This window comes from Monodelphis domestica, chromosome 4 (genome assembly GCF_027887165.1).
Source record: "Monodelphis domestica isolate mMonDom1 chromosome 4, mMonDom1.pri, whole genome shotgun sequence".
NCBI classification, from domain to species: domain Eukaryota; kingdom Metazoa; phylum Chordata; class Mammalia; order Didelphimorphia; family Didelphidae; genus Monodelphis; species Monodelphis domestica.
The window spans coordinates 316035025-316047347 of NC_077230.1; the positions used below are offsets into that span (position 1 = coordinate 316035025).

Here is a 12323-nt window from a genome sequence, read left to right on the forward strand (position 1 = left end):
GAAAAGTAAGAATTCAATTAGCAGGTGCTTACAAAGTAGGCAGTTTGTATGCAGAATAATCCCCTCCTCCCCTCTTTCCCCAGGGATCTAAAACCATGAACTGAGCCAGGCAATAAAATTTTAAATGGATGTACAACTTCTAACCTTAATTTGAGAAGTGCAGATTCCTTTCTACCCCCATATAATACTAAGGGATTATTCTCAGAAAAAGTTTGATTTTATGATTTTTTCCAGAAACCAGCAATATCTAAACAAGATGTTTATAAGAAATTCTAAGGGAAATGGGAAGGTCCTACTGAAAGGCTGTTGTTATTAGAAAGTACAATCTGAAGCTAGAGATGAAGAGCCCTCTCCTTCTACTGTGCTGCAGACGCTTTATAGGAATACTAGCAATGGAGCAGTGTGTGTGAAAACAGAAGACAGAATGGCCAGAACCAGGTTCTATTTCTCATTTTTTACTTTTCTTTTTTTTTTTAAAGCAAAAGTACTGAGAAAATCGTGATTATTCCTATAGATCTAATGAGTGTGAATTGAGTGAGGAATTCTCAGTTATGCCCTCAAGGAGCTTACATTCCAAAGTACCTAAAATGTACCCAGAAAAGAAGACATGGACATACTCAAGATCATTACATTTATAAAAGAAAGAAGGAATTTGCGTCACTGCCCAACTAAGGTTTATTGAGCACCAATCCAAATTCGTATATAGCTAGACAGGAATGTGATATTTGCGGGGAATTAAACAGATGCCACCTTAACTGGCTGCCTAGAGCATTAGGTTACATTTTTAAAACAAATAAATAAGAAAGAGAAGAGCAGAAAAAGAATTCAGTCACTCTCAAACTTTTAGTAGAGAGGGAAACCTAAAAATTACTATAAAAACCTGAGTAGGCACCAGATCTAATGGGAATAAAGATTCCTATTTTAGCCACTTAGATTCCAAGCCAATATTTACTTGCAAAGGTGGACACAAAAGAGTAAAATTCATGTAGTCTCTAGCTAATTTTACTCCTCCTAATTAGATACTTATGTTCAGTTTTATTTTTTATTATGGTTGTAGTATGCCGTGATGAAGATAACTGACCTCTAGGCAAAACATATAAATACTTTGTATTCATTTAAAAAAATATATTGCTTCTATGATCCAATCAAGTTCACTAACATTCTACTCTGATATCCCATTGTAGTGCAAAGAAGATTTGGTATTTGTTGGTTTTTAAATTTTTTGTTTCTGCTTTTTGTTTTTTATGCCACAATTATTTCCCAACTAAACTGTTGCCCCTTTTCTCTCTCTGCCCCTACACACATATGAACTTTCTTTATATATGAACTTTCCTTTGAAAATCAATTATAGGTTTTTGAAGACCCTGGAACCACCAATGGAAGTGGAAAGAGCACTGATTCTAGATTCCAAGGATCTGGGATCAAATTTCATTTCTGATGCTTTCTTCTTGTGTGACTTTGGGCAAAAAAACTTAACCTCTCTACTAATTTTTCTCATCTGTAAAATGAAGGATTTAACTAAGATGGTCTCTGAGGTTCTTTCCACTAAAGATCTACGAAAACTAGAAGGTCCTCTTTCATTCAACATTGGACCTAGTGATGATCTATGTCTGACATCTGAAAACAATCTTAGCTAAGTTGAGGGAGATGCATCCATCAACAAAAGACTGGCCACCAGGTAAAGAATTTTTGTCTGCAGTAGCTAACAAAGATCATTTGAGAAGGCAAAGGACTATGATCTGGGAAAGAGCAATCCCATTTGATAAAATCACAGATATATTGAAGTATTGTCCTATAAGAAGAAGACATCCAATTAAAATAGCTTCAATTCTCTAAATTATGATGGGAAATAGGCACAACCTATGAACCATTGATTAGTAAAGCTCAGTGAAGACATGCCAAAACCAGTTTTGAGTTTCCATCCTAGCTCTGCCATAGACTTTTCATAGTAAATCACTTTAGGGGAGTTTCTTGGCCATTTACTATTTCCTTATCTTCCAAAATAAGGATAATAATAATGCAAATTATCTTCCTGGAAGGAAAAAAAACGATAGAATGGAGGTGGCACACATGGAAAATGAAGGTGTTTTTAAAATGTTAAGCAATAAAGCCAACTGCTGAGAAATGCCAATTCAAGATGTTATAAGAAATTGCAATACCAACCTATATTTCTCTGAATCACCATGCAATTCTCCCCTGAGGAAAAATGGCTTCTGCTTGAAAAGCTGAACTCAAAGCAGTATTTATTTTTCCCCATAGCAAACAAAGTACAATTAAATGCAGTTTTGCTGGCTCCCAAGGGCACGATGTTTTCAGCCAACCAACCAAGCCTTTCCCCAGAATGCCTAGTGGTGTCCTTGTAGACAGTAACCATTCCTTGGGCAAAAGTACATGGAGGAGGCACTATCATCACATCCACCAAGGACTCACACTTTAGTTCTGGCAACGTCACCAGCTTGTAGCCAAATCTTTGGACCAAATCAATGGGTCCTGTTGAGGTAATGACTGTAGAAGTATCTTGAAGTTTCAGTAACACAGTGGCATAGGCTTGGGGACCAATGGGAGCACAATCAAACTCTATCCACTGAACTGGAGCAAGGCTAATCCTTTTGCTGATTCTTATTTCCAGTGGTTGATCCCTACTTTCTTTCAGCTCAGAGATGCTGTTAGTGAAGATGAGTTCCACCAAAATGTCCGGTCTGTCTGTAGTAAAAGAGCATAGTGGTTGATTTGTAAAAAGTCCCACCTGCAAGGTATCTCCTGTTGCCTTTGATGTCTGATTGAAATCAATGTGGAACACAGGCCATTCCACCTTCAGAAAGGCATGCTTCTCTTGCCAGGAGTCCCTTGTGCTATTGTCCATTTTTGCTGGGCTCAGTATAAACCAGTAGTCACCAGCCTCCCTGAAATAGAAACACTCAAACTCCAGAGTGCCCTGGAACTGGTTGGTCAGGAGGTGTTTGGTGGCAATGGTCTGATTTTTGCTGGCATCCAGCAACAGGATAGACACATTCCTCATGGTTGCATTATTTCCATCAGAATACAGGAAATCTACAGAGACTGTCTTGTTGCTTAAAGCTACATGATCCAGCTGTCCCAAGAAGATGTACTCAGCTTCACCAAGGACTGAAAGGAAATTACACAAAAGTATTTAATAATCCAGATTAATATCTACAGCTACCAGTACCTCGGTGGGAACACAAATGAGAGAAAATGCTCTAAATCATTTTTGACAGTTTTATTTAATGTTGATGATACCCAGAGGTTCCCCTACCTTCAATCAAGGCAATTCAATTCTACTCAACAAATAATTGGCATCATAAACTATTTGTTCAGTCATTTCAGTTGGGTCTAACTCTTCATAACTTCATTTGGGGTTTGTTTTTTTTTTTTTTTTTGCAAAGACACTGGAGTGGTTTGTCATTTCCTTCTCTAATTCTTTTTATAGATGAGGAAATCGAGGCAAACAAGGTTGTGACTTGCCCAGGGTCACACAGCTGGTAAGTGTCTGAGACCAGATTTGAACTCAGGAAACTGAAACCTGACTTTGGGCCCAGAATTCTCTACTGTGTCACCTAGCTGCCCCATCAGAGACTAGTAAGCAAAGGATAATTGCACCAGCCTAAGCATCAAGATGTTCCATGCATTATATGACTGCATATATAAAATCAGTATCAGATTGCTTACCATCTCAGGAGGGAGGAGAGATGGAAGGGAATAAGGGAGGAGGGTTAGGAAAGAGGAAGAGAAATTGGAACTCAAAAAAAAATTTTAAATGAATGTTAAAAATTATTTTCTAGTGGGCAGCTGGTTAGCTCAGTGGATTGAGAGCCAGAACTAGAAGGAGGTCCTAGGTTCAACTCTGGCCTCAGACACTGTGTGACCCTGAGCAAGTCACTTGACCCCCATTGCCTAGTTCTTACCACTCTTCTGCCTTGGAACCAATACACAGTATTGATTCCAACATGGAAGGTAAGGGTTTAAAAAAATTGTTTTCCATGTAATTGGGGGGAAATGAAATAAATTTTTAAAAGATGTTCAGTGCAGAACTCAGGAGTGAGAGCTTAAACATTGTATAATGAGATCAAAGTCTGGACTCCGGTTAACTGTTTAGAATTGTCCAAAGATTAAACAGATTGTTTTGGTAGAGAGTGAGTAACTCATCATTGCAGATCCACAGATTCTTATCCAGGTTGGGCTAGATAACCCCAGAGGTCTCTCCTAACTCTGAGATGCTATGATTTCACTTCTCTGCAGTGCCATTCCGATCACATCCTCAAAGGGATTTAATTATTGCCAAACACATTGAGATTATAGCATATAAAAGTAATCTCCCTCCATATGTATGTACATAAACATATATATATATATACATACATACACATACAAGTACATCTACATATAAGAAGCAAGGGAAATGTTTTAAAATTCTAGAGAAGAAAAGGCAAATCTTATTTCTAGCACTAATCAAATACTGGGTTCTTTTTACTTGAATTTGGGATTTCTTGGGCAATTGTGATTTATGTATCAGAAGAATATTTGTTTAAGTAATAGAGTCATAGACTTGAAGTTTGTAAGGATCATAAAAATCACTTTACACAAGAGAAAACTGAGGCCCCGTGCCAGTTCAAGTCTCTTGTCATCCAGTTTAGTTCCCTTTCTAGACCATGATCAAGAATCAACTGTGTTTGGATCAGTGTAAATGAAAAGAGGGGAAATCTAAAACTGATTTGAAATTCACAGTTTCCTGAAGAGATAGTTCAAGTGTTCTGCCCTACTGGGAATTTTTGGTGGCAAAGAAACCAGTGTCAGGCTAGCTAAATGTGGTGCTGAATTTTGGATGGGTATAGAATGTTGGTGCTTTGTTCTGCCAGGCTAATAAAAGGAATGTTTACAAAATCCAGTAAGAAATGAATGGATACTGTGATTTTTTTACTTACAAGTAAACTGATCTCTGAAAATTTCAGTGATTTTATAGTAAATGGCTTTATTCTAGTCAGGACAGATACACATTAGCCTCTGAAGGATTAGTTATATCTTATTTTTTAAAACCAAACTCAACTTGGAATGATTAAAGTGAAGTGTAGAAAGAGAGCATACTGCTACGACACACAAGTATCCTTGTTTCTCTTTTGAAATGTATCCAAAAACATATCACAGGAGACAAAATCTGGCTTTGTAACAATTAGCTGTAACCCTACTGGGATGAGAGCTCCTTCTAGAAATGAGAGCTCTACAGATTCTGAAGAATATTCATTCTGTTCTAAAAGACCCACACATAAGTATGAAGTGATTTTTCATATTATTTGAAATATTAATAGGAAAAAAATGGAAAACAGTGATTTTATGCTCTCAGTTTATTTTCATTTTTCTATGTGTATTTTTTCCTATTTGAAAAGTGTTTTAAGATAAGTTAGAAGGATTTTTTGCTAATTTTTCTCACAAGTCTTCTGATGCTGTGATGAAATAAGGTGATAAATCAGCTAAGTGGCACAGTGGCTAGAGCACTGGGCTTGGAGTAAGGAAGACTCATCTTGGTGAGTTCAAATCTGGCCTCAGACGCTATGTGAGCCTGGATAAATTATCTGACCCTGTTTGCCTTGGTTCCTCATCTGAAAAATGAGCTGGAGCAGAAAATGGCAAACCACTAATGGGGTCATGAGGAATTGAATACAACTAAAATGACTGAACAACAGCAAAGTCAATGAGGCATATCTGACAGTGAGTTGGACAGCAGTTGTTTCTATTCATTATTATTACTACTACATGCCAAGCACTGTGCTAAGTGATTTTTTTTCTTTAAGTAAAGCATCCATGAAAGAAGAAGAAATTGAGTTTCAGCTCTGAGTTTCTACTTCATTATTTTTACACCATGCTTTCTGATTTTGATGTTAGTTGTTGCCCCAGTTTTTAACCTTTAGCAACAGCTACATCTATTTCACACTTCCCAGTGCACTCAAAGGACATTGATTTATTCTTAATTGTGACTCCCAAATGTGGAGGAAAACCCCAACACTAAAATGACACCATTCAACACCCAGTCAAGAAGACCCAACATCTCTGACCATATTCTCTAGATGCCCATAGTTGGTCTTCCTTAACTGGATCAACATCTCATTCTCTCACTTAGATTATGTGAAACATCACTACACAACTCTAAATAAACTCTTGGATGGCATTTAATTGAAAACGATGGGACAATGAAGTTGTATTGTTCTCTTTTTAAAGCAAAGCAACAATGGAGGGAAATCCTCTGTTTGACTGATGGCTATAAATGGTTTGAAAGGGTGAGCTGAAGCCCAAGACAGTGGTCCTAACTAACCATGTTTACTCTGTCATTGAATTCAGGGTGATTTATAATTGCCCCGCATTAGTGGCTTGATTTCCTTAATAATTTTGAAATAAATTTCTTCTCTACTTTCAATTACTTAGACATCTCGATGGTATTTTGAAATCACCCAAAGGACACTTAACTCAATGCAAAGACTGGAGGGTTTTAAGTTATTTCCCAAGTTATATACAAGTTTTCTACTCAACAACACAATCTTAATCTTTGAAAGGGATCATCAATCAGCATTACTAAGCTTGTAAATTTCATGTTAAAATTCCTTTTTTTTTAAAGCTTTCTTTTTTGGTAATAATTGTGTATATTATACTCACCATAGTCACAGAGCACCACTAATAACAGATTTGAAAAGTCTTTCAACATTTGTTTCATTCTGATCAGCAGAACCCCAAGTCCTTGGACTACTCATGTCCTTTCTCACACCCAAGTCACATGTACTTTTCTCAAGAACACCTGCAAATACAACTTCAGAATATGACAGCCTTGATCAGTACAATTCATAAATTAAAGTTCCTTCAAAAGTCAAACCCCCTTGATAGGAAGTATATTCATTTTCTCTCAAATAAGGTGCCTCCATTTCCTTCTTTTCTTTTATCTCATTACAAATACGTCACCTTCTTAGAACTTGACAGAAAACCCAAGATGTTTTTAAAACATAGAAGTTGTGTTCTTATAGCACAGAGTAGAGACACAAATTTGACAATTATCTGGCAAATCTGATCAATATAAATAGCCAATCAAATCAATACTGGGAGGAAGTGGCAGATAAGAGCATTAGATATAGAATCAGAAAGACCTAACTATAGGGGGCAGCTGGGTAGCTCAGTGGATTGAGAGCCAGGCCTAGAGACAGGAGGTCCTAGGTTCAAATCTGGCCTCAGACACTTCCTAGCTGTGTGACCCTGGGAAAGTCACTTGGGCCCCCATTGCCTAGCCCTTACCACTCTTCTGCCTTGGAGCCAATACACAGTATTGATTCCAAGACGGAAGGTCAGGGTTTAAAAAAAAAAAAGACCTAAGTTTAAGTCTGGCCTCATAGACTCACTAGCTTTATGACCTTGGTCAAGACACTTAATGACTGCCTGCCTCAGTTTCATTATCTGTAAAATTGGGATAATAATAACAACTCTCTCCCTCAAATCACCTTGTGAGGCTAACTAAAGTTATTTAAGATTTGTAACAATTTTGCAAACCCTGAAGCACTCTATAAATGTTAGCTAGCCATTGTTATTATTATTAAGTAATGCTATCTTGTTTGACCCTCTCATGTTGCTCAAATTACTGGATTTTGGCTAAACTTCCAATTCAATCCGACAAGCATTATATTAAGTATCTACTATGCATGCAACACTGTACAAAGACAAACAAAAAAGTTTCTCAGTCCCTTCCCTCAAGAAGCTTACATTCTATCATTAGGAGAATATTTCATGTAAACAGGTGTGTGTGTATATATATATATATATGTATATATAATATACCATTTCTCAAATGGTCATGAACATATATGTATATATATATCTATCATGTAATATATATATGTAAGTATATGACAATTATATTACATATAAATGTGTATATACAATATATTATATTATAATAATTACATAATAATGTTCTATATACATGATCATTTGAGAAAAGGGCAGAGAGAACTATCAACTAAAAGGCTTAGGGAAAATTTTCCCTAAGGGGTGATCCACAAAGTGAGCTTTAAAAGAAGCTAGGGAAGAGGTGGTTGCAATAGTCCAAGCAAGAAGTGACAAGGACCTGAACTATTGTGGTGGGTAGGTGAGTGGAGAAAAGGGGATGGATGCCAAAGACTTTGTGAAAACAATCATTAAGGCTTAGCAAAGGATCAGATTCAGATCATCCATAAGGATCAAAGATGCCTCTGCCACTGCAAACCTAGGTGCCCAAGCAGATATCAAAATAAAGAAGCTTGGGCAAGAGATGATTTGAAGGAGAGAGAAATTCTGTTGGGAAATGTCGAATTTGGGGTATATATGGGATATCCATTCTGGAGTTCAAGCTGTATAGATAGGCAGATATACATGCATCTGCATAAAGCTGATGACCAAACCAATGAAAGTTGATGATTTGACTGAGAGAGGGTGTGCAGAGAGAAAAAATGTGTGTCCAGGATAGAGCTTAAGGGATGCTTGAGGAGGAAAGAACACTCAGACAAGTGGACTAAGAGAGCATGAAAATGCAGGGAGGAGCAGTCAGAAAGAAAGAGTGGTTAATGGTGTCAAGTGCTGGAGTGACAGGTCAAAAAAGAAAATCAACTCTACTTCTTACTGGGCTATAAAAGTAAAATTCTAGACTTACTTTCCTAGCCTAACACTTTGGCCCATCAATCAGTATTCCATCTGTACTGTTGCATAGCTTTTGCTAATAAAAATAATAATAGCCAGCATTTATATAGCACTTTAGAGTTTACAAAACACTTTACATATACTCTCTCATTTAATCTTCACAATAGCCTTGTGAGATTGTTGATATTATTGTGCCCATTTTATTTATTTTTTATAAAGATACTTTATTTTGCTAATTACATAGAATAACAAATTTCCACATAAGTTTTCTGTAGTTATTTGGTCCAAATTGTTTCCTTCCCTCCCTTCCCTTCCCTCCTCCCAGATCTGGCAAGCAATTTGATCTGGGTTACACAATGTATTATCATGCAAAAAATGTCCATATTGTTCATTTTCATAAGAGAATAATCATATAAAACACAAACCCCAAAATAAAAACTCAAATAAACTTAAGTGAAAAATGTCATTCTTTGACCTACATTCCTACTCCAAAGTTTTTTCCTCTGGAGATGGATAGCATTCTTTGTCATAAGTTCCTCAGAAGTGGCCTGGATCATTGTATTGCAGAGAGTACATTAGCCCCATTTTATAGAAGAGGAAGCTGAGACTGAAGGCAAGTAACTTGCCCAGGTTCACACTGCTAGTTAAGTGTCAGAGACAGGACTCAAACTCATGTCTTTCTGACTCCGATAGTCTATACATTATGCCACTCATGCTAAAAAATTGAATCATAGCTGTTGATTTTTTTGGATAAAGTAACAGTTTTTACAAATAGTTATTAAACTTGATGCTCAGTTTCTTTCGAGGAGTATTTGTTTCTTTTTTCTCTTTTTCTTGCCCTTGGTGCTTCACACATAGCAGACTCAAAATCTGGGTTTGGTACAGAAATGAATGACATTTTTGTAGTTCTTAACCACCAGACTTCTTTAAGGTGACGTAATCTAAAGAAGGGATAGATAAATAGCAATTATCTTATATTCTAAAAATTAAATACTTTTACTGGGTTTTCTTTTGTCAGTGTTCCAAGATTTGTTGTTGCTGAAGCATATTGGCAGAAAGATGATTCATACAACCTTTCATTTATTTATTTATTTATTTGTTTATTTATTTTTGCCGGCCACCTGGGAGAGGAGGGAAAGTAAGGCTGCCTGTGGCTTAGAATGACTTGAATGAGAGGCTCTCCCTAGAGTCAGGTCAGACTATTTGCCTGTAGTATAAGATTGAAGGCCCATTTCTTCTGGGAAAAAACAACACGTGCCTTTTGACTTGTTAATGATATATATGCATATAATATGTATATATTTTGCATACATATATGTATATCTATGTGTATAATTTAAATACAGAAAACATTTATAGGTTTGTTTTAAAGTCCCTCATTATTAGCACTTCACATATCTTATATCTATATACATGTATATATATGTGTGTGATCCTTCATAGGCATGTATTATGTTCCTATAGCCAAGAAACACTTCAATCATTGAAATAAAAAATAAATCATTTCCCTCAGGAATGGATTATTAATTATTAAGTAATTATTTATTGGTATTTAAGAAAAAAGAGGTGTTGATATCAGATTTATCTTTTTTATATATATTTAAATGTAAAGCTTAAATGTTAAAAACATTTATAGGTTTGCTTTCAAAATCTCTCATTAATTAGCAATTGGCATTATATACGTGTGTGTTTGAGATTCTGCAGAGGGATGTTTTATTCTCCTATGGCCAAGAAACACTTCCATCATTGAAATGAAAAATAAATCCAGTTTTTTTTCAAGAATGGATTACTCTGGGGGCAATTGGGTAGCTCAGTGGATTGTGAGCCAGGCCTAGAGATGGGAGGTTTTAGGTTCAAATCAGGCCTCAGACACTTCCCAGCTGTGTGACCCTAGGCAAGTCACTTAACCCCCATTGCCTAATTCTCACTCCTCTTCTGCCTTGGAACCAATCCACAGTATTGATTCTAAGGTGGAAGGTAAGGATTTTTAAAAAAGAATGGATTACTCAGTATTTATGGAAAAAAATGTCAATATCAGAATTTATCTATTTATGTATATTTATATTTTAATGTAAAAATATTTATAGGTTTGTTTTTTAAATCTTCCATTAATTAGCAGTTGACATTTTGTATGTGTGTATGTGATCCTTCATAGGGATGTATTATGCTCTCACAGCCAAGAATTCCATTAATCATTGAAATTAAAAATAAATCCAGTTTCTCTTAGGAATGGATTACATAGTGTTTAAGAAAAAAGAAATATTGATATCAGAATTTTATCTGATTGATATCAGAATCTTTTTAATATATATTTATATGTAAAATTTAAATGTGAAAAAAATTTATAGGTTTGTTTTTAAAATCCCTCATTATTAGCAAGTGACATTATATATGTGTGTGTGTGTGATCCTTCACAGAGATGTTTTATGCTCCTACAAGCCACTGAAATGAAAAATAAATCCAGTTTCTCTCAGGAATAGATTACTCATTATTTAAGGGGACGGAAAGAGATATTGATATCAGAATTCATCTTTCTCATTCAGCAAAAGTGAATTTAAAAAACAAACATAGTTTCCAGCATTCCAGGTAGCAGAGATTTGGATGGCAATTAAAACAAAATAAAAACTCTCCTATAGAGAATGATGGAATCCTCTACAGGATAGCTCAGATTCACATCTGAACCATGGAAGGGCCGACCTGGCCAAAGGACACAGTAAAACCTTCAAAGAAAACATCATTATGATCACATGTCAGTATAAGGCTTTATGCAATTAGGATTCTATGTATGTGATATTCAATAACATGGACTGAGAAAGATTGTCCAACTCCAAAAAGTTGTACAGTTGTGCCAAAACTGCCTGTTTCCTAGTCAAGACCATTTAAAAAGAACTCTTGGATTGAATGCTATTGATTGTGATGACAGCAATGATGACCAACTTGCTTATTTTTCCATGTGATGAAAGTCTTCCTGAGGTTTGTAGTTTATGACTATCATGTGGTATAACCTGGAGGAATTCTAGTCAGACTCCACTGAGGTATATAAAAGAGAAGGAATATGCTTAGGTTTCTAGAAGTAAATACGGACATCCAGCTAACTAGATCACTGACCACAAAGTAAACAATACACCCAGAAAAAGAAAGGACTGTAAAGAATAAGAAAAGAACTTTGCTGAATGCTAGTTTTCATTCATTCATTTCCTTTTTAGCTGGTTCTTAGTGTGTTTCTTCTAGTTTACTCTGCCTTCTCACCAGTCATTTATGAATGTTTAGCTTTAAAAAATCTCAAGAAAAAGAATGTTGATATGTATAGTACGGATATAAATATGCACTCACATTCCCAGAAAAAGCAATTCTAAATGTATATGTTAGAGATGGGCAAAGATGCTGTTGGTAATTACTCTCACTGGCCCAAGTTATCAAGTCAAAAAAGAAAATTAAGCAATTATGAGATCTGCTTGGACCAAAAGTAATAGCTTGGAGCCCCACAGACTTCCCTTTTAATGGGAGAAAGGAACTACTCGTAAGTAGCTTCCACAATATAGATATAAGTGATCTGGACTGTTGGATACATGAAAACAGAAGGAAAAGTGGGTTTTGACCCTGCAGAAAAGAAACACTTCAATTAGAAGAATGGGAAAAATATTCTAATGCCAGAGTCTTAC

General features: G+C 35.9%; 1 protein-coding gene and 1 long non-coding RNA gene across 5 annotated transcripts in view; one reads left to right on the plus strand and one right to left on the minus strand.

Moving 5' to 3' along the window:
- The window catches only part of LOC103103358 (uncharacterized), a 107602-nt gene that overhangs the window by 47526 nt on the left and 47753 nt on the right, over positions 1–12323 (plus strand). For both annotated transcript variants that reach the window (XR_008911409.1, XR_468224.3), the window contains exon 3: positions 235–438. This is a non-coding gene — a long non-coding RNA (uncharacterized LOC103103358). The remainder of the gene's footprint in view (positions 1–234; positions 439–12323) is intronic.
- THSD1 (thrombospondin type 1 domain containing 1) overlaps positions 1–12323 on the minus strand; it is a 27210-nt gene that overhangs the window by 13593 nt on the left and 1294 nt on the right. For all 3 annotated transcript variants that reach the window (XM_001368352.4, XM_001368317.4, XM_056794810.1), the window contains exons 2-3: positions 6661–6811; positions 2164–3126 (exon numbers count right to left, since the gene is read on the minus strand). In XM_001368352.4, coding sequence (XP_001368389.2) covers positions 2164–3126; positions 6661–6718 — 1021 coding nt within the window. In that variant the 5' untranslated portion in view covers positions 6719–6811. The remainder of the gene's footprint in view (positions 1–2163; positions 3127–6660; positions 6812–12323) is intronic.